Source organism: Toxotes jaculatrix, chromosome 15 (genome assembly GCF_017976425.1).
Source record: "Toxotes jaculatrix isolate fToxJac2 chromosome 15, fToxJac2.pri, whole genome shotgun sequence".
Lineage (NCBI taxonomy): Eukaryota > Metazoa > Chordata > Actinopteri > Toxotidae > Toxotes > Toxotes jaculatrix.
The window spans coordinates 19,734,335-19,755,380 of NC_054408.1; the positions used below are offsets into that span (position 1 = coordinate 19,734,335).

Genomic DNA, 21,046 nt, shown 5'->3' on the forward strand with positions numbered 1-21,046 from the left:
ACACCTAATTCAATTTGAGCCAATAAAAAATAACAACAACAACAACAAAAAACTGCAAAAATCATACAACAACATTAATTACTTTATGGAGCTTTTTATATAAGTATTAAAAAAGGTACATTTCAATGTAGTGTTTGTAATGTTTCACAGAAAACATAAAGTAGGAACATTTTACATAGACTGAATTTAAAAAAAGGCATCATTTGAAAGCCCAGCAGTGTGAAACCCTGCCTTATTTAACACAGCCCATTATTTTCACTATTGTCCTTTCGTGTTATTGGAAAAGCAGGTTGCAGTTAATTTCATACAACTTTAATTATCAAAATAATCCAAATGATCTGGAGTAATCTGCCACACAAAGCACATGTTCTGTCTAATTTGTTACAAGAAGGTTCTGTAACACTCTAAATATTCTATAAAAAAGAAATATATATATATACATGGTGAAAATCCATCAACATTTACAGGGTTTTAGGGCATTAAAGCCAGAACAACCATTACCATCTGTAAGACACTGTTACAAAAGCTTAACATTTGTCTGCCACTGAAGAGGAGCGGCGCTGGGTTGTCTCTTCTCTTTAGGAAATAATGAAACTCTATATGAAAATTGACTTTCTGTTTGTTTGCAATAAATAAGAAAAATAAAGTTCATTTAGCTGGTACAGGTCTCAGCTGGTCTTTTTGCTTTAGTCCCGCAGAACATAACAGAGCCCTCATCACCCTGAGAGATGAGATTTTCTTATCTTGCGGGAACAAGAAAATTTTTGCAAACGCTTTCCATATCATGTGCACAGAACACAGTATTGTATGTGGATGAGATAAAAAGAAAAAAAAAATCTGTGCTAACAAAGTAAAGGCTGTTTAACTTTTAAAATCAAAAACCGTTTCAGTTTATACCAACTGCTGTAGATGTTTGGTAGAAGACTCTGAAATGAGGAATCAAACATAAATTTAGAGGGGAAATGAACACAGTCCCTTTTTCTTATCAACACGACTTTGTGCTCATTAACAGATGAACAGCATCCCCTGCTGGAAAACTGAATATTCATTGATCTGATGTCTTATTCGTTTTCATTATTGTCGTTCGTGTCAGTGTCATTGACCTTATCCATTTGCTATATTTAAGATGTTCAGAAAACGGAAACAAAGACAGCAGCAGAAAAATCTGCTTAAAAAAAAAAATCTTTCTGCTTAAGAAATCATATTGTTCAGGTGATGACAATGATACATTTGGACCTAACAGCAAACCAAAAAAATTTCAACTTTAGGTTTCAGGTTTTCAGGTTTTGTTTTTTATTTTGTGTATTGCTCATACAGGAGGTCACAGCACGCTGAAAAAAAAAGGAAAGCATCTTTCACAACGGCGATTGGCTGGTTTCAAATCCCACCTTGCTATAGTTGTTATAGTCAGACATGATATTAACAACAGTGAGAAGAGAGAGCAGACACTGTTAGGAGCTGACCTACCCTTCACAAGAAAAAAAAAAACTTTTTTCTAACCATGAGGGAGAATGTTTCTTTCGTAACAATGTTTTTTCTTTCAGGTTTAAATGAAACAAAGAACCAGCGATTTACTCTCTTCTCTCTCACTTTCCTGTGTTATTGCATCATTTTGCTGGTAAATATTTCTCTTATTTTGACCATCATCTTGGATAAAAACCTCCATGAACCAATGTATATTCTATTGTGCACTTTTTGCATGAATGGACTTTATGGGACAACAGGTTTCTACCCCAAATTTCTCTGGGATCTGCTCTCTCCTGTTCATGTCATCTCTTATTCTGGTTGCCTTGTTCAGGCTCTAGTAATGTACTCGTTTGCCTGCAGTGACCTGTCTATTCTTGCAGTGATGGCCTATGACAGATATGTGGCTATATGTCGACCACTGGAATACCACTCTGTCATGTCGAAGCAAAGACTCTTCAAGTTGGTGTGTTTCTCTTGGTTAACGCCTTTCTGCATTATAGCCACAAATATTTGTCTAACGTCTAGATTAAAACTGTGCAGCCCACACATTGCCAGGCTCTTTTGTGTGAATTGGATTATTGTTAAACTTGCCTGTTTCCCAACTGAAACTATTGTTAATAGCATAGTTGCATACATTACAATAATAATTTACGTATGTCATGGTTTTTTCATCATTTGGTCCTACATGTATCTCATTAAAACATGTGTCAGTTCTATAGAAAACAGGGCCAAGTTCATGCAAACATGTGTGCCACATTTAATCTCCTTACTCACTTTTCTTATGACTATACTCTTTGATGTCATGACTATGCGATTTGGTTTACAAGGTTTTCCTGAAACCCTTCAAAACTTTGTTGCTATAGAATTTCTTGTTATACCTCCCATTACGAATCCTCTCATTTATGGTTTCAAATTGACCAAAATTCGGAACAGGATTCTGGGTCATATTACGTTTAATATTAAATGACGTTTGTCTTACATAGTGAGAAAACTGAAATAAAAAAAAATAATAATAATGCACTGATTTTGAATATCCATTGCACAATTAAATCTCCTTGCATGCCTTGACAAATGTATAACAGAAAGCTTGCATTGTATTAAATTCACATTTTTATTTTCTTTTAAAATTTTAATCTTTATTCATGAGGTTTGGGTGTTGGAACCAAATTCCTACTTTTTGTGTATGAGCTCTTGACAGTTGTGCAGTGTTTAATTATACATGTGCATATCTCAGATGATCCTTGTAAACCAAACTGTTAAACTGTTACTGAATATCTTTGCACTTTATATTAAATGCAATATCATTATTATTTAAGAATAAAATGAATGCAATTAAGTATAAAACCTGAAACCTCTCAAAGTTTTTGTATACTTGTGGGTTACTTTGCCTGTCAGCTGAAATGAAAAAGAATATCTAAGGTAAATATAATATTTAACAGATTAACTCAGGTTAACTAAGTATCTGGGACAAAGAAACGATTTTACGACAACAGGGTCAAAGACAGAGGAATTACCTGTATCTGCATTGTAAAAAGAAGTGTAATTTATTATCTCAGTTTTCAGAGTAAACTCTTTTATGTTTCAGATGAGCTGAAGATAGACCTTCAGACTCAGACACTGTTTCTCTCCCAGTCATTTAGTACACAAAGGGAAGACAGAGAATTTTCACAGTGTCTACATTTAATGTTTGCTGATAACGTGACATTTACGTAAATATTCACTGGTCATGGTTTTGTCAGGATTTTTCAGATCCTTCTTCTGAGATCCTTAATTTTTAAGATGTTGGCTGAAATATTCTTTGTGTTGTTCATCAACGCCACATTTTTCCACTGGTTTTAATCTACTATTATCTTATTTTATGATTAAATTGACTCCAGACTGCAACTGAGCTCCTTTTTCTTGTTTAAATTCAAGCTTTGCTGACTCACTTATAGTGCATTTTTCCATGTTGAAATTGCAGTTGACAACTGACATTTGCATTGCTTCATTTCTGCCCAATTGTCTTCTTTACAAAATATTGATAGCTGATGTATTTATATGTACTGTTATTTACTGGCACTCCCATGTTTAAAAAATATTTTACATGCATTTGACATTTTCAAAAAGAGACCTGGCATGCACCTTGTTTGCTTTTGTGAGTATTTGTTAGGTTCAACCTTAAGTGACCTCAGAAAGTGCATGTGATATTATCCTGGCATGTGCCCCTCTACATAAGGTTGTCACAATTGGAGTGACATCTTGCCAAACAAATGAAAGAACCCGAGGGGAGACAACCCTGCTGATCTCCAAGATGTAAGATCTGTCAGACAAAATATGCCAAAACCACAGCTCCAGTTAACACTCCACTAAACAAAATTACTTTGCATTTCATTTTACTATGTCTTCTCTATTTCTTTCACATAAAAAAGGAAATAATTATAGCTTCCTTTTTAAGTTTCTTTAGGGAACTTGTTAGCAAAGTATTATTATTATTATTCACACATCCAGCAGTTACGGACTAATGTTTCTGGCTTCCTGGCCAATAAAAGAAAGATGAACCAGGCAAACGGCTAAAGGAGCAGGTAAAAATCTATGTCCAAAGATGAGCAAGTAGTCAAAAACAGCCATAACAGGCATCTTACTGTGACCATAATCCTGGATAAAAGTAATGTCCAGCAATGTACCACTCTATCATGTCAAAAAGTTAGTGTGTTTCTCTTGGTTAACACCATTCTGAATTATAGCCCCAAATATGTCTCTAACACAGAGATTAAAACTATGTAGCCCATTAAGCTGCAGGCTGTTTTGCTCAAATTGTATTACTGTTGGATTTGGACTTGGATTGTGCTAATGGTCTGGTAAACTACAGTTATTCCTGCTGTGGAACATGTGAGTGGAGAATATGAAGGCTGTGGGAGCAAGTAGTGGCCTACCAGTTGCTATTGTGTTATTTTCTTTCTTTGAAGTATTTTGTCATTAATTTGTATATACCTTGTAAAATATTGAGTTGCCATTGCCCATGATAAAGTGATACATCAATATTAAAAGAAAGATGCAGGGAAAGGATTAATGAAAGGCTGTGGTGTGAAATATACACACCATATTACATATAGATTAATAGCCAGAACAAATAGGTGCAAATAACTGCAGTTTAGATATGATACTGAAAGCTCTGTTGTTTTATGTTGTCCCAGATTCTGTAGGTATGATTTTATAGCATCATCATGTTTCTTATCCATGTTATCTCAAAGTTTAGTGCTTTATGCAGACCAGATTTTGGCATGACATTTTGTCATCATCTTCCGCTTATCTGGGTCTGGGCCCAGGCCTGCCGCCCAGTCCACAATGCACCAAAGTCCTACGGCACCACCGGGTGAGGGGCCCATGGAAGGTGGTGCCGCCTAGAGTCGGGGTCAAACCCACGACCCCCAGAGATTGAGCCTCGTCCTCTATCAACTGAGCTAACTGAGCTAACCGGGCGACAGACCAGGTTTTAATTCTAAAATAGGATCTTGATGCCTTTTTATGAAAACATGCTACGGTCATTGCAACTGATCCTTGAATCCCACAACGGTTATTTTCACATTTTCTTCTGTCTTTGGAAGTCACTTAATTTATTTTGAAAATCCTCAGCGGACGTCAGCGTTACTGACGGTGACTTTACACTGAGTCGTCGAGGGAGTCCGTCGCCTGTGGTGGTAGCGCAGTCCTGGCTGACCGCTCACTCCGCGCCACAGGGGGGCGCTAATTCACCACCCCCGTTACCAACCGCGACGGGCTGTCATGAAGAAGAAGGGGGCCGACAGCAGACTGTGAACACTGCAGTACATGCGACCGTACAACCGCTCTGAGCCTGTGTTCATTTTTCTCCAACTGCAGCGACGACACGGAGGAAAACAGACGCCTGTGTTTTCAAGTGAAGTGGCGGAGAAGATTTCAACCTGTCCGGAAATCCCAACTTTCCCTCGCCGCACGAACGGTCAGTAGCCTTTTCGAGTGTTATTTTGGGGCTGCGGAGGATGAAATAAACGGGGTTGCTGAAATGATTTGGGTTCCGGTTGTGTTTATGTAATATTAGGCTGGTAATCCTCTGGAGCAGCGCAGACGTGGGGACTCGCCGGTCAAAATGACAGCAGTGTTTAACCAAAATATTTACTTAAAAGCGCCGTGTTATCACCTTGTGTCTGTGAAGCGCGACTGTGGGATTTATGGCTGTCATCTTACCTCAGCTTTACCCTGTCAGTGGTGCCTGTGGAGGTCTACCCGGGAGACTGCATCATGTACAATTCACAGAGATACAGTAATATTAAGGCTATGCTAGCTGCTGCTGCAGCACAGCGAAGTGTTATGCAGGTATGCCTTGCAGGATTCAGATCTGATCTTGTCTGTGGACACACGATTGCAAGTCCACCCCCCCTTAGACAGCGAGGAGAAATAAAAAAAGGAAAACAGCAGGATGATTCAGAAGTCAGCGACACTTAATCTGAATCCTCTTTTGCAAAGATTAAATATGATATTGATGTAATTATGCATAAAATTAATGCAAATGATGAATCCAGAAAATGACCACATTGCATGTTTGTTTCATGTGGGAAAGAGTTTCTCTTCAGTGTACTTCTCTGTGCACATCTTCCTCAGGTATTTTATTGAGCTGTTTCTTTTTTCCCAACACACTGCTCAGCTCTAAGGCAGATGGAGCCACCAGTTTTCCTGAAGTGACCCGCTGTCCTGCTGAAAGCAGTGTGTCAAGGTGAAGCCAGATGGATCATTTATTGATCACGGATTGATGGAATTTTTTATTGGGTTGTAATTATCCTATACTCTCAGTATAAACAATTATCAAACTTTTTGCTGTGAAATTTTTTTTTTTTCACAAAGCAGGAGAAAATTTTAATTTAGTAGTTTTACGAGCAACTTCCCAACTTCCCCAAAGTCATGTTCTTGATGCAACGTTTAAGTAAAATCCTTCATAACCATCATCTGTCAGCAAAAACAAGAAGGCAGTAATCCACTGGTCATTCAGCTACTATTAGAGTGAACAACTGCCTTTATCTGTCATGCATGCAATGCATTACATTGCTCGTACATAATCCGATGCTGAACAGAACAGAACAACTAAATAGATGAGGACCTAGTGGAAGTTTTTTAACAGCTTTAGTCAGAACTGTCGCCCAACCAGTACTGAATTTTGCAGACTGATAACCAATATCAATATTTGAGACTTAAAAAAAAAAAATCTGATTGAGAAAGTGTGTAAAGTTATAACATTTTTCTGTGTGATGGGGTCACAGGAGCAACTCTGTATCTCTGGTGTTGCGTTGGAATTGTGTAACCTGTGCTGATAGTATCAATAAATTAAAAATGTGCAACAAAATCTGATCGAAACTGTGAAGCATGAAATCTGCCCTTTTTGTGAAGCACTTATTGACAGGGTTTGGCTCTGTCATGAATTTTGATAGTAAAAAGTTTTGGATGCGTTGCCTAAAAAGGGACAATGCTTGATGTTAATTGTTGCAGTTACAAGTTCAACTTATTAAGATTCAGCACAATAGATAAATTAATGGCGATAACCTGTATTAACTAACTTTGTCAACAAGCCACTGGTTTGCAGTACTCAACACAGCACACACTGGCAGTTACAAGAAGGCTGAGAGTGTTTGTCTTGAAGGGGACAGATGTCTGTTAACCACACCTTAAACAGGTTTTCACCTATTACGGACATCCCAGTGTTTATTCTTGTGTTTATGCTGGCAAGGTACCACTCATTTTCAACGGCCTTGTTTTTTGTGTGTCTTTAGTAGTGGTGTTCTATGCGCAGGGGTAAATTTAGGAGTTTTAAGAAGGGGATCCCTGGAACATGAAGGGTTGAAAGCCTCAGAGTGGACTGCATGTGCTTGTTTTCAAGCATCTTACCATGCTAACTAGTATTTGACTTACATTCAGTTGGCAGTTTATTAGGTACACCTAGCTGAAGTGATGGAGTCTAGTACAACGGTCCTACTGTAAATTCTGCCTTCATGGTGGTTGCTGAACTGTATTGCTTTACACACACAACTAGCACAAACACCTCTGTGTGTGTGTGATTATGAAAAATCTCCTTTGTGATGGTATCAGTGTTTGCCCTTTAGTTGAGTGGTGTTTCCCTTTGAAGGTGCCCCAGTCCTAAAGAAGAGTTAGTGGTGGGCTGTGAGACTTGGCTCAAACAAGTAACAAACACTCACATTTTCCTTTTAAACATGGCAGCATAGTGGGATAATTTTGCAGAACAACAATGCAGCAGAAGCGTTTCGCCGCCAAACACGGAGTTTGCGTTGAAAGAAATTATGCGGAATGATTGAATCTGTTTGCAGCTGTGCGGGGAAAGCAATTTTGCTGATTTGCTGAGTTAAAGGCAGTAATTGAGGTTTTTGCAAAATCCGGTTGCAGTAGTCAGCTAAAACAAAACACTGCCAGGGGCAACCTTAGCAAAGACTGATCAAAGCTAAGTTGAAGGGCCGGCTACACGAGGCCTCGCTGTATATTCCTCAAAACTGCTGCAGCACTGTTCCGTGTGCTGAGGTGACAAGTTTAAAGAGGGGGAAACAGCTTAGACTAGGCACCGAGGGTACTGTTCCAAACTAACAGTGTGTGTGTGAGTGAAGTTCACTGAGCTTTGCTGCATTGTGCCTGCTCAGGAAAGCTGCATGCAGCTGAGATGCTGCACTGGCTCTGTGTTAGTGGGCCCATGCAGCAGCAGCAGCAGCAGCAGAGGAGAGGCTGCGACTGCTGCTACTCATGCTAATAAATTGTTGGTTGTTGTCAGAGGAAAGGGGAACCCTGGTCTCCTTTAAAAGCTGTTATTATGCATAACTGGAGGCCACAAAAAATCGGAGCCGTCACCTTCACATAGCCCCATGTGACATAGCAGCTTCTGCCACAGATCCATATGTTCCCTGCCCTGAGGACACTGTTGTTCGAGCCCTGATGCACACACCATTGCTACATCATGGGGATGAGGCACTATAAAAAGACAATGTGTTTCCTCAGGATTTGCTTTCTGTGCTTGATGCGGACGAGGATACATATTTGAAGGAAACCACACAGGCTCAGTGTCAGTCATTATTGTGATAAGCTGCTGAATACACATCCTATTACTCTGTTACCCTGATGCAGTTGTTGTAGCTCACCTTCAGCTGATATGGTCTTAATAAAAAAACACAAAAAAACACGACTGATGACCTGAATACGACCTCTAAAACTGATGATCGAGCCTCAGAGAGGGGGCATGTTTTGTTTGACAGTCTGAGTCACTTTGCTTTCCCTTCTTCGTGTCTCTAAGCTAGTTTGGTATTTTAATGATTGTCACACTGTCAGGAAGTCTGGTGTTTGCAGACCATATGAGCACCTGTCTGGCACAGAATTTGGGCAAATTGTCGCTTTGGCGAGAACAGCACCTGCTAGAGCGCCCGGTGCTTGTTTGAAAGCAAAATAACAAAGTCACACTGGCTGCCTTCGCTCTGGATGTCTTCCTGAATGTATTTGCTTTCCTTGGCAGGACATTGTTAATGCTGCAAGAACAGATGTCAGTCCAGTCTTATCGTAAGGCTGGTAGGACCACGTTTGGTTGATTTGACTTCCTGTAGCCAAAGAGTGATTATACAACGTGTCATGAACAATGCCATAAACAGGAAGGTGGATGAAAAACAAGCGGTCTATCTGCACTGGACAAATGGTTTTCCAGTCAACAGTGTTGTAATTACAAGCAGGAACATTATTTCATGTTGCTTTTGTTTAAAAGCACTTTGCTTGAACTATTGAACTATTTGAAATGAATACATTTCTTAATAGATGGACCCTCTCTCTTGACTTCCCTTGCTCTCCTTATCAGTGGCCATGTGCATGCCATTTTTGGCTAACTACTATTAATCCTTTGTCCCATGTACTTTTCCTGAAACACACCACCAGGCATCCTGTTTTCGTCTTCTCTCAATTAGTAATTGACTTATGTAAACATCAGCTGGTATTTCATGGTGTTGCATCAACCAGTCAGTGGTGTGTGACACTTGGCAGTCTCCCCACCTTCCTATCTCTTCTGTTTTGAGTTACCCAACACCAAATACGAGAAAAGTTCCTTCCACTTGTTGTTAAACTCAGTGTTAAGAGGAAAGAATATAAATGAGCTGCACACTGTTTCATTTGAAAAAGCAAAGAGGTTGCTCATAACCCGTAATCAGTTTAGAGATTAAAATACCTTGAGCTCTAAATGACAGACAGGGCAGTACTAGCCAGCAGTGCGTCTGCAGTGGTCCCAGTGCTTGAGAGAAAATCTGTTGGGTTTGTTGTGGAGGGGACACAGAGGAGTCACGCACGTGGTGAAGCTGTTAGCCACAGCTGTACATCAAGTCCTGATGGAGCAGGCAGTGCGATCGCTCAGACAGTTAGAAAAGTTTTTGAACGGATCCCCAGACTGAAACAATTTTTCCAAAATGGAAGTGAATGCTGAAAGTATAATTGGTTAAAGCTGAACCAGGTTGAAACACATATGCACATTTGGAGGTGACTGTTTGGGTCATAACTTTTCCTAAATTGTACCCAGATTTGTCTGTGTTCTTTGAAACTACTGGTTTAAAGGTCGTAAAAACTTAATTTCCCAGTCAACGTCTTACTGTGAGTAATGGCTTTCTACATGAGCACACTATAATCTGCCAAAGTTCATAGTCCATCATTTTGAACCTGATATGAAACAGACCTGTGGAAAACCTACCTGAACCCGACATGCGTAAAATTATTTAGAAAAAGAGAGACCTGCTCCGAGTGGGACCCAGGCACAGCCAGACCCGACCCGAGGATAATTCGACCTGAACAAAAATATTATATAAGTAACTCAGGGTCCTATATATCCCTCTTCTATACATATATATGTGTATGAATTTTTCTCAGCTTTAAAAGCATAACATGAAAACAGATTGTTTACCACACATTCATAGCAGTTTCACATCATTTCCACAGAATCCTGAGGCCACAGAAGACCTCGCTGTTGCATGTTTCACTCATCCGGCAGTAGCGTTGCTCCCCACCCACTTCAAATTAGAACTGAAATTTATTTTTGACTTCGTTTTGCATGAGTGGCCAGTTTCAATCAATTAATCAGTCTCTGTAAAACAAACCGTAATAGATAATGTTTGCTCTAGGCTACGGTTTCTAAGTAACCGTGTGAGGCAGTTGTGGTTGCCTTTATTAATCTGACTTACAAACTGTCCTGCTGAACCACTGGAAAGTAAGGGGTCAAGTGTATGAATTTATTTATGGTGTATTGCACAGATATAATGATGGTTTGAGCAAAGCTTCTCCAAGGCTTGGTGCTCCCTCTATGCTGTTGAAGCCTTAGCTTTATGAAGGGCTGGATGTTGTTTGACATTTTTTTTCGTACTGTACTAGTGCCAATGCGAAAGGATGGTTTTGTTGTAAATACGAAAGTGCTTATTTTGATGTTTTGTATCATAGTTGCTACATGTTTATTGTTGTTTGTAGAATTTAACACCAGATATGTTTCTGCTGGGAAAAAAAATACACATCACCACGCTGTAAGAATTTCTTTTTAAAAAATGGCACAAACATGCTAAAAAGACTGTTTTATTTTAAATTCATCACAATTTCAAGTAAAAGTTAAAAGTTTGTTTTGAGGAAAGGGCATGTCAGCCAATATCAAAGTGTTTTTGCATCTGTTTTGCCGTTTGCCAGCACAGAATGTATTGAGGCGATTCATTTTTTCTTCTAAGTTCCCCTTGACTTGTAAGGCATGTCATGTTAAGTGCTCATTGCATTTCAGAAAAGAAAAAGCAAACGAAGATCAAAAAACCCTTTGTGTATTGATGCATTTACCCATTCCACCTTACAGTCTCACACACTTATCATTTCTTCATGGGAATCAGACCTCTCTCTCTCTCTCTCTCTCTCTCTCTCTCTCTCTCTCTCTCTCTCTCTCTCTCTCTCTCTCTCTCTCTCTCTCTCTCTCTCTCTCTCTCTCTCTTAACGCCATACTCCACTGTAGGGTTACATCAAGTTACCATTAGGCAGAGTAGACACACCGTCTGCTAAAGCAGCCATAGACTTTTCAATATAAGATTTAGAATTAGAAACATAAACAGAGGGTTCGTCTTTTGTGCGACGTTTGTGCAAGTACAGCAGCATGACCCCGGCTTACGTGACTGAGACATTCTGCACTTCCCTGAGGGGGGCCGCATCAATGCTGCCCCATCACCCCTGTCACAAAACTGTGGCAAGCAGGAAGCCGCAGGTTGCAATTATTACTCATGCTGTATACTGTACATTAAAATTGTGACACACAAGTGTCGCTGCTGGGCTAAGTACTGATTTGAGAGACGGACAGTTCCATGTGAACGTAGGGACAGTGTGCACCCTTCTTTTTTTTTAAGGAATTTTGTAACCTGTTTTTTAAGTTCAGTGGAGATGGGTTCTCAGTGAAAACAGAAGAAAGGGCTAATGCACATGCCAGACAAGGTTAGCATCAGAGCGTGAATGTGACATTACAGTCAATGCCATACACACACACACACACTGTTAGCACTACAAAGGGCAGGACAAGGCCCCCGTGCAACCACCAGGAATACACTTGGACCACTCAGTGGCAGAAATGATACGCAGGCTAGACTACAGGTTATTGTGGGGTTTCAGATAGGCTAGTCTGGGTTAGGGTGTTACTCTTTGAGCATTTATGTAAAATAATATTTGATTAAATTTTTTATTAAGCGCTAAAAATAGTTAATTGCACAGAAAGTAAATATCATAGGTTGATATGTTGCTGTAGCAGGAAAAGGCATAGTATGTGGCACAGAATATTTGTAGAGGGAGAAAGTGCTACAGTCACTAGGATTTGAGATTAGTCTTCCTGCTGGGTTGAAAACCATATCTGTGCTGCTTATGGCACCAAATGAACTATGGCATGTTGAATGCATCGGGATATTCATTGTTCTATGTTATGATATCACGCAAGATAAAAAAGAAAATCAGGATGTTTATTTATGTTCTTTAACCTTTGCTGGTTTAGGTGCGACTGGCTGACTATTCATGCTTTCTCTCTCTCTCTCTCTCTCTCTCTCTCTCTCTCTCTCTCTCTCTCTCTCTCTCTCTCTCTGTCTGCTGTTCTTCATATTTAAATGTCTGTGCTCATTCATAACTGCAGGCTTCCCACTACAACCATATCTTTGAGGCCACACAGTTGCTCCACTAGAGTAAACTGGGGTTAAATGCAATGGTGTAATCTGTCTCATCTGTGCTTTGTTAGGTAGGAAAGCATATTAGTCATGGTAAAGGTTGCTATTGTTACATGATAGCTGAACTAACAGCCTTACACAGCTCATACACACAAGTGTTGCCAGGACCAAAAACAAATTTAGTGGTTATTAGTTGAACTCACTAGGGACATAGAAAACTTATGAAAACATACAGTAGATAGTCCTACGGAGATCTCTGATTATTGTTGCTCAGTTTTCCCAAGTTAATATCCCCTCCACTTCCTCTCTCCTTCATTTTCTAGATGTTAAAGTCTAAAACTTTCCAAGTTGAGCTTAATGTGAAATTAGCAACTTCGAAATAACTGAAGCCGATAACTGAAACCATCTGAAACTGATGAATCATCAGCATATGTACAACTTGATGTTAGTGTGAAACTGAAAAGCTTATTCCCGTGTGGAAAAATAGCAAATAACTGCCTTCAGTTTTATTTTGGCCTCACACACAGAGGAACAACATTGAATTGCAGGGCCATCTACTGGCCCTGCTGTTTTCTTTCATACACACACCTGTACTTGAGACAGAAGTGTATCTGTCATTGCCTTTACACAAGCTCTCTGTAGATCTCCAGCATACAGGAGAAAAAGCCACATCGCCCTGGGGTATGGCTCTGGTGGACCGCCGTGTCTGTCAGTATAGACACTCTGTGCTTTTCCAACACTATCTTGGGTAGGCTTTGTGAGCATATGTGCAAGAACAAACATCCACACAAAGGTTCACGTCATCGCAATGCACTGTGTGCGTATCACCCCGAAAACATGGATTGTGTCATGATGTGACTGTACATGTATTCACAGTGGATTAGGCTAAGCCCATCAATAATGCAGGCCACATGGAGTAGCTGTGAAAACACTCCTTTCGTGTTTTATAAGCTCTGCTCTGCTCCGTGGCCGTGTGCTTTTACAGAAGGTACAGTCAGACAGTAAATCCTCTGGCCGCTAACAGCAAATTGTTCTTTAAACTTTTGAGTGTCTGAGGAGAGTTTTTAGCAGAATAAATGAATGAAGTTGCCCCCTCCTCTGCTCCCTTGTCTTTTTTCATATTCATCAACCTTCTCTGTTTCCTTCTTGTCCTCCATATTCTATGGAGCTCTGCACAGAGCCCTTGGTGATATGGCTATATATAGAATAAAAAGGAGGAGCAAGATTAAGAAAAATAGAGTAGAGCCTTTTAGTGTGTTGTCCTGAGGAGCTTGCCTCAACGCTCCTGTTTGAAAGGGTTAATGACACTAAGATTTATCCTGCGTTTTTGTCTGCGCTGGGCTGACTCAGGGTGAAGAGGTCGAGCCTCGGCAGCGTCAGATAGACTTCCTCAATTAACCGCAATACCTTCTGGTTAAATGAACAACCTTTCTAACATCTAATTTCCTTCTGCTATAATGGCAATGAAGTTTCAGAATTTAGCAAAGCCTGTTTTTTTGAGCCAATTACAGATATTGGTAGGTCTGATTGTGTTTTTCTGTTTCTATCTCAAGGCCCCTTTGAAGTCCCTGAACACTAGTAGTAAAGTTCCTGTACAGTAGATTTATCATCAGCTACAGTTAGATAACTTTTGAGCCAAAGACAGACTTCCTGAGCAGGGTCACCGAACAGCCAATCAGTGTCACTGGTTTTATATAAAATATATATAGTCATCATGCACTTTACAGTGGTCAGGTGCAGTTTTATCACACTCATGTTGGTTCCGCACAAAGCCATCCATTCTGGTACGGCACACATGCAGCCGTTTACAGTAACGCTGGCAGATTTGCTGCTCAGAATTCTTAGTGATTTTTAAATTTACTGGCCCTTAGTCTCAAACAATGGTGGACAATAGCCAGAGACCGTCAGTTTTCAGTTTTCACAACTGTCCATGGCAGATTTTATTAGTGGTAGCCACCTTGCTGATTAATTTAATGTTAGCTCCATGATTTTCTCTTACTGATTTTGAATGTTTCCAGCTGACTTGTATTTAAACAACAACGTTGTTTTAGGGGTCTTGATTATGGACTCGATGACTGCACACGTGATATCATGCTAAAAGACTGCAGCCAAAGCTGCACGTCTCAGGCAAAACATCAGCATCCTAACAATCTGACCATCCTAGAATTATAAATGTGAAGAAAAAATATCGGATCAAACTATTACTTAACTCTCACACAACCTCATTTGCCTGCTTAGCTTACATACTTGTACATATTCTTAAACAATCCAAAACTCTGACAGTATCCAGGGAAGGCCTCCACGCTGTGGGGATAAGGAAGCTAGTTTCTCTCTCTGGTCAGGTGCTTTTTGAACTGATAGAGATGCTACACTGGGACTAAATGCTATTCAGAGAAATTGGAGGGGTGGTAGCGGTGGGGTTGCTGGGAGTAGAGCGTAGCAGGTGCTGCCAGCCCATGGGGGCATATTTGTGTACTCTGCTCACTCAGTAGGAACATTTTAATTTGATCCCTTTGTTTCTATAAAACAGGTCAGGATTTGTTCTACCCCTGGGCAGTTTGTGTCAGTGCTGTAGTGATGCAGGAGAGGTGCAGCCCCATGTGCTTTCAGAGACAGTTGTCAAAACATGTACGCAGTTTTGGGGGGTTTCTAAATGAAGTACCCTGTTTGATTGGATAGGCTTGGCCACCTAGGAGGTCCTCAGGTTTTTATGTAGGCTTTATACACATAAGATCACACATTATCAGCTAATAGCAGAGAATGATGGGATCTGTCTTATCAAAGCTGAATGACACCATGCCGCACTAAAGAAATCTTATTTCACTCTCTGCGATATTAAACTAATGTATGTTCATTCATTCTGGGAATAATTGTGACAAGTGTTTCAGTTGCTGGAATTTTTTTTCGGCACACAGCCTACATTTGCCACAGATAACGACAGTATTGTTTTTTTTCAGAGATGGAAAATCCATGTACGTCACAGTGGAATGTTCCCTGTTTTCTGTCTCTGCATGCCTAAAGTTGCAGATCATTTGCTCTGCAAAAGCAAATCATCACAACAGAATATTAGATCGTATTCCTCTATACCACTGTACGTGTCCCTTTTCAACAGAGAATGAAAACTGAGGTTTGTGTGTCAGTCACTTCATCAGGATTGATGGTGTGACTTTTGACAGAGCTGCACAGTCATGTTGGATTTAGTTGGATTCAAAATTATATATATCTGGAAATTTTCTTATGCACACAAGTCCTTTGCAATTTTCTTTCAATCACAGTCACACATTTCCTCTAAGTGATAGACCAGCGTAATAAGAATTGATACTGATGGCTGGTTTTAATGTCTTTGAAATCAGCTGATTAGTTCTTCTTTACAAGAATCCTCGCAGAACTCTAAAGGGAGCCATGAAAAGGCCTCCAATCTTTAAGCATTTTTAGTTTTACCCACATTATTTTCAAAGTTTGACTTGCTATTCCAACGTATTAACACATCTCCTCACACTAATAATGACTAGCTTTCAGTGCAGTTAATCATTACAGCTTGTTATAAATCGGCCCTTTCAGAATCTGTGGTTTTCTTATATTTCAAACTCCTGAACAGATCATTATCCCCTGCAAGCCTCTGTGATTGATCAGAGCACCGTGAAAGATCAAATGTATTTCAGTCCACTACTCTGGTCCACGCGGAAATATGCCAGTTACAGTTGATATTAGATTTTTGAATAAAAACATGATTCTAGTTTATCCACACTTGTTCTTTTCTGCCTTGACATCCTATGTCCTGTGAACAGTCTGCAGAGTGTGTGCATGTGTCCGTGTGAGACAGGTGGCTTTGTTTTTCCAGGTTGTGACAGTTTTGGCCCAGGTCTTCCGTGCTGCAGGACCACTGTTCTGGCTCGTTGACATTTGTTCAGTGTGGTGTAAATGCAGAAGCAGCGCTCACAGCACCACAGACACAAACACGCAGTATACCTCACTATTAGAAATGTCTATCCTGATATATTTATAGCCATTTCAGGACACTGACTCTTGTTGCCATTTTGGTAAGGAATTGACAACTCATGAGTAAGAGGTTTTATCTTTTTATGTCTTGAGCCATAAAAAGATAAAACCTCTTTTTTTTTTGCTCGCTGTGGAAACCCCATACATGGCACTTGTAAAGTCAGATAATTGCAGGCATTCAAATCGTGTGCGATGCTACTGAACTCACATCCACTGATGATAGAAGAAGAATCTTCATAACGATATAATTACAGTGTAAGACTCCCAGGGTGGCCTTGCTGTTGAGCAGTTTTGGGTGAGCCACTGCCATGTTGTCAGCTCAGCTCTGGGCTCTTGGCCTTTGACTGCTCAAGTGTGTCTGTGGAAGGATCACATCAAAGTTCATCACTTGCAGTCAAATGAGACTCTTTCACACTGATAGTCCTCTTCACGTCCTGTGATGGCGTTTCTTCAGCGAGGCAGATAGTGTTGGCGTTATTTGTGAATCACATGACTCATGAGTGTTTTATTTCTCCATCAGGAGGCTCCCCTAGTGTCACCTTGGCTTTTTCCTTCTGTCAGTTTTTGTATGCCTACGAGACATCTCTCCATGGACATACCCACACACACACACACACTCAGAGACACACATGCTTCTTGTTATTCCCAGGGTTGAGAGTTTTTCTCTCCAGGCAACACACACTCTCACTCAGACCAAGTGGTGATGAAAGATGTGCCTAAATTAGGATGTTCTGCTTCACCAGAGGCAGGTGTGAGTTTTTAGCACCTCTCCCAAATCTTACACTTTTCAAATGTGCACTGCATGGTGCTGAACTTTTCATTAGCGGCTTTTTTCTTTAAGAGGCTTACGTTTCCATCCACACCTTCAGTTGCAGTATGTGATTAAACCTGCGAGTGCCTTTGTGTACGTTCGCACATAGCTTTTTTCTTAAGTGAAAGTCTGAGTTTCCTGGAAACTCTTAGTTAATATTAGATTAAACGCTTATCACACGGGATAGAGTCAGCAGTCGACTTGTTGATATCATGAAGTGGAAGGGCTAGTGGTATGAAAAAGATGAAATTGTTAGTGCTTGGATACTAACTAATTTCAACTTTGATGTAGCTAAAAGAGGCTCTTTTTGGGGGGTGATCCCAGAAAGTTGTGCCTGTGGGAAAACAAAAAACGAGAAATTACATTCTGTAAATTCTCTAATTCCTTTATTTACCCCAATTGGCACTGAGCTTCCTCCATGTTCACCTGTTGTCTTGATAAATTCAGTATTATGACCATTTCCACAGCACTAATTCTGTTTGTAAAGCAGTGTACACTTCCAGGGAATCTTTCACTTTAAATATGTTGCAGCTTTCCTGTCATTGGTAATTTATTCATGTGAAAAAAAAACAGAGGAGAAAGACTTGTCCGACAGTAACTCATACTCAAGCATTATTTTTTACTGCAGGGCCTAACTAATAGTGTGTAATGTCCAGTGTGCTAAAAATAGTCCTGCTGCAGACAAAATGCATTCAGGATGATTGTCTTTCAATTAGGTGAAATGATTGATCTGTGTCGTAACCCAAACTGATGACCTAAATAGACGCAGTGGAGTGGGAGCTCTGTGAGGCAGACAGCATCTAAACAATGACCCACCCCCCCACCACCACCACCACCACCACACACACACACACACACACACACACACACACACACACACACACACACACACACACACACACACACACACACACACACACACACGCACGCATAAGAAGTGTCGTGCTGCCTTTAAATGGCAGTGTAACCACAAGGGGCATTTGAAAGTCTGGGAACAACACATTCAGTAACACTTTGTTTGGGACTAGCAGGGCAGATGGCTGCTTCTCTCTACTCTACTTCCATTTAAAATACATTTTTGGCAGTTGATCCACTTGTCTGAAGAGAGTTATAGTAAGTACGCTATTACAATAAACAACCTTTACTTAAGTGGATAGGGGGTCACATCCATGGCAGAGGATTGCTGCTACAAATGTTCCTCTGTTGCTTAAAGGGTTTTGTGGATAACATAAAGGAAAGAGCAGTGGAAGAGAATCAAAGCTATGGTCTAAGACTACACTTCCAAAACTTCAGTGAGAAGTGCTTAGTCTAGGAATGTGTGCCACTTGCTTTTTGAGCAGCGTTTTTTTTTGTGTGTTGCACTGTGAGTAGCTTTTTGTTGCAACTTCCCCTGGTGAACACAAAGCTCTTTGTTTGGATTCGATGGCCAGCCACTGTACACTTCCCATCCACCGCTATGTGACTCTGTCTCCTCACCTCTCACGGACAAGGGGTCATTTTAACCTTGAATTTAACCCATTTTTCCAGTTATTAGATTTTTTCTGAATTTAACTCTTTGCAACTAAACTGTAAGACTACAGAGAGCCCATAAAGAAAACCACATCACATATTAATCGAATAATTGATCAGTCCATCAACAGAAAACTAATCTACAACTATTTTGATAATCCATAAATTAGTTTTAGGTCATTTTTTTCAAACACAAATGCCAAACATTCCTGTTTATGGCTTTTCAGATGTGATGATTTTTCCTTTGTCATATCTGAATATATTTGGAGTTTTAAACTCTTGATTGAATTTAACAAACTTTTTACGTACTACACTTTGGGCTACAAGAATGTATGGTGGGATTTTTTTTTATAAACCAAAACAATTAATTAAGGATTCCCAATAATCAAAATAATCCTGTATGGGGAAAGTCTACAGCACTTTTAAACTCATTCACTTTATCTGTTGATATATTAGTCGGAGACATGTTGTACTTTGTGAATGCGCTGTGTAACTTTCAGAAGGTTGTTCAGTGCCCATAATACCTGACCTGATGGTGCACCGACAGTCTGTGCAGTAAACAGACCTCATAATATCCATCAAAAGCATATCACATTAAGGCTGGCTGCTACATTCACTAACCTATATGAAGGAGCTGTTTGTATCCCGCAGAGAAGCGCTGCAGTGAGAGAGCTGCGGACTCAGTGGAATGCGTCAGCGGGCAGGCAGGCAGCGCTAGTGGTTTTTGGAAGGAAGATGTAGCAGTCCCGTTACTCACCTCTGTAGCAGGGATAGTGCTGTGTTGTGCCTCCCAGGGGCTCTGTTCAATCATTGGCGCACACTTTATTACCTTGTTCTGAGGAGGTGTGTGTGCACTTACTGCAGAGCCCTCTGTTCTTAACTTATATATTGCACAGGGATTTGTTTTCTCTATTTGCTTTGGCATTTGTGCCGTTTGAGGTGTATTTTTGTGTCTGGCATCTTCTAAAAATGCTCCTGTGTGTCTTAAATGAATAGCTCTGCTTGCCTCTGGTCAAATATGCATGTCAGACTTCATCCTTCTCCTCTCCTCCTCCGACACCAGAGCTGCGATGATGCTGCTGCAGCTTTCTTGCTGCATTCGCCACAGATGTTGTTATGACCCCAGTGGACAAAACAGGTTTTCCCCTAATTATTTGAACAACATCTGGGCACAAGGCAGAGAGGAGGCGGAGGAGGAGGACGTTCGTCCTGGAGGGTGGTCGGCTGTAATCGAACCGTAAATAAGACAAGGCTCAGGGGATGTGGGATGCTTGTGCAAGCAAGCGTGGGTTTGTGTGTGGGAGAGAGGCCATTTCAATAGAGTGCTCAGCAGGGCAGGGGGAGGGGAAGAGGTGGAATCTGCCATATGGATGAGAGAGAAAGACAAAGGGAGAAATGGAAGGGAGGAGAGAAGGAAGGAGAAAAGGGGGAGACTCAGCGGCCCATGTCAGCTCACTTAATGCTCCCTGCTGGCCCCGGGGATGCTGACAGCACAGTTTTGTTGATTCATTCCCCCTCTCCAGCTAGTTCCCCCGTCTTTTGCAGTCAGTCTCTATTCACGTTGCCCTTGTGCTGCTCTTTTTTTTGCAGTGCTCCCCGATCTGTCTGCTCGTCCTCTAGGATGACCTTGCGAATCTGGATTCTTCCCTGTCATGCTGTCAAGCCAGCTGATGCATATGCCTAATGCCACAGTGTGTCTCAGTTAAAACTTGTGTGCATTATGTAATCTTCCACACAGAGTATGAGGTGAAGGGTAAAGCCAGTATGCCACAGGGATGTGTTACAAAAACCTGATGGATGGATGTGTTTGCTCCAAGTAAGAAGTGTCCTTTCTTGCAGGCCGGGCTCCCACATTTAACACTGGAGCTGCCTGGATGACTTATTCAAAAACTGCCACTGGATCATTTAAGGTAAAGGTGTGGTTTAGCTGATTACAAAGTATAAAGTGTAACCTTACAGGCTGATGAAAATATGTCCCCTAGCTTTGATCAGAGTGCATTTTAGCTATACTTATAGTTTACTTTGAAACAACACATCAGCACAGTGTGACAGGACTGTGAAATTTGAA

At 40.6% G+C, this 21,046-nt stretch overlaps 2 protein-coding genes across 4 annotated transcripts in view; both read left to right on the forward strand.

The window, feature by feature from the left end:
* Positions 1-1,501: 1,501 nt before the first annotated feature.
* On the forward strand, positions 1,502-2,434 carry LOC121194562 (olfactory receptor 142-like). Its single transcript, XM_041057499.1, has one exon. It carries the CDS (start codon positions 1,502-1,504, stop codon positions 2,432-2,434), a length of 933 nt encoding a protein of 310 aa, XP_040913433.1.
* A 2,837-nt stretch (positions 2,435-5,271) lies between these two features.
* Positions 5,272-21,046, forward strand: part of adarb1b (adenosine deaminase RNA specific B1b) — a 101,403-nt gene continuing 85,628 nt past the window's right edge. For 2 of the 3 annotated variants that reach the window (XM_041057309.1, XM_041057314.1), the window contains exon 1: positions 5,272-5,425. The gene's annotated coding sequence lies outside the window, so the exon portion shown is untranslated. Of the gene's footprint in view, positions 5,426-20,817; positions 20,889-21,046 lie in introns of all 3 variants that reach the window. The other variant, XM_041057310.1, reaches the window with a different exon arrangement.

What these genes read in the sequence shown, in the direction of transcription:
- LOC121194562 (XM_041057499.1), top strand. Translation starts at nt 1,502, where the DNA reads ATGAGGGAGAATGTTTCTTTCGTAACAATGTTTTTTCTTTCAGGTTTA.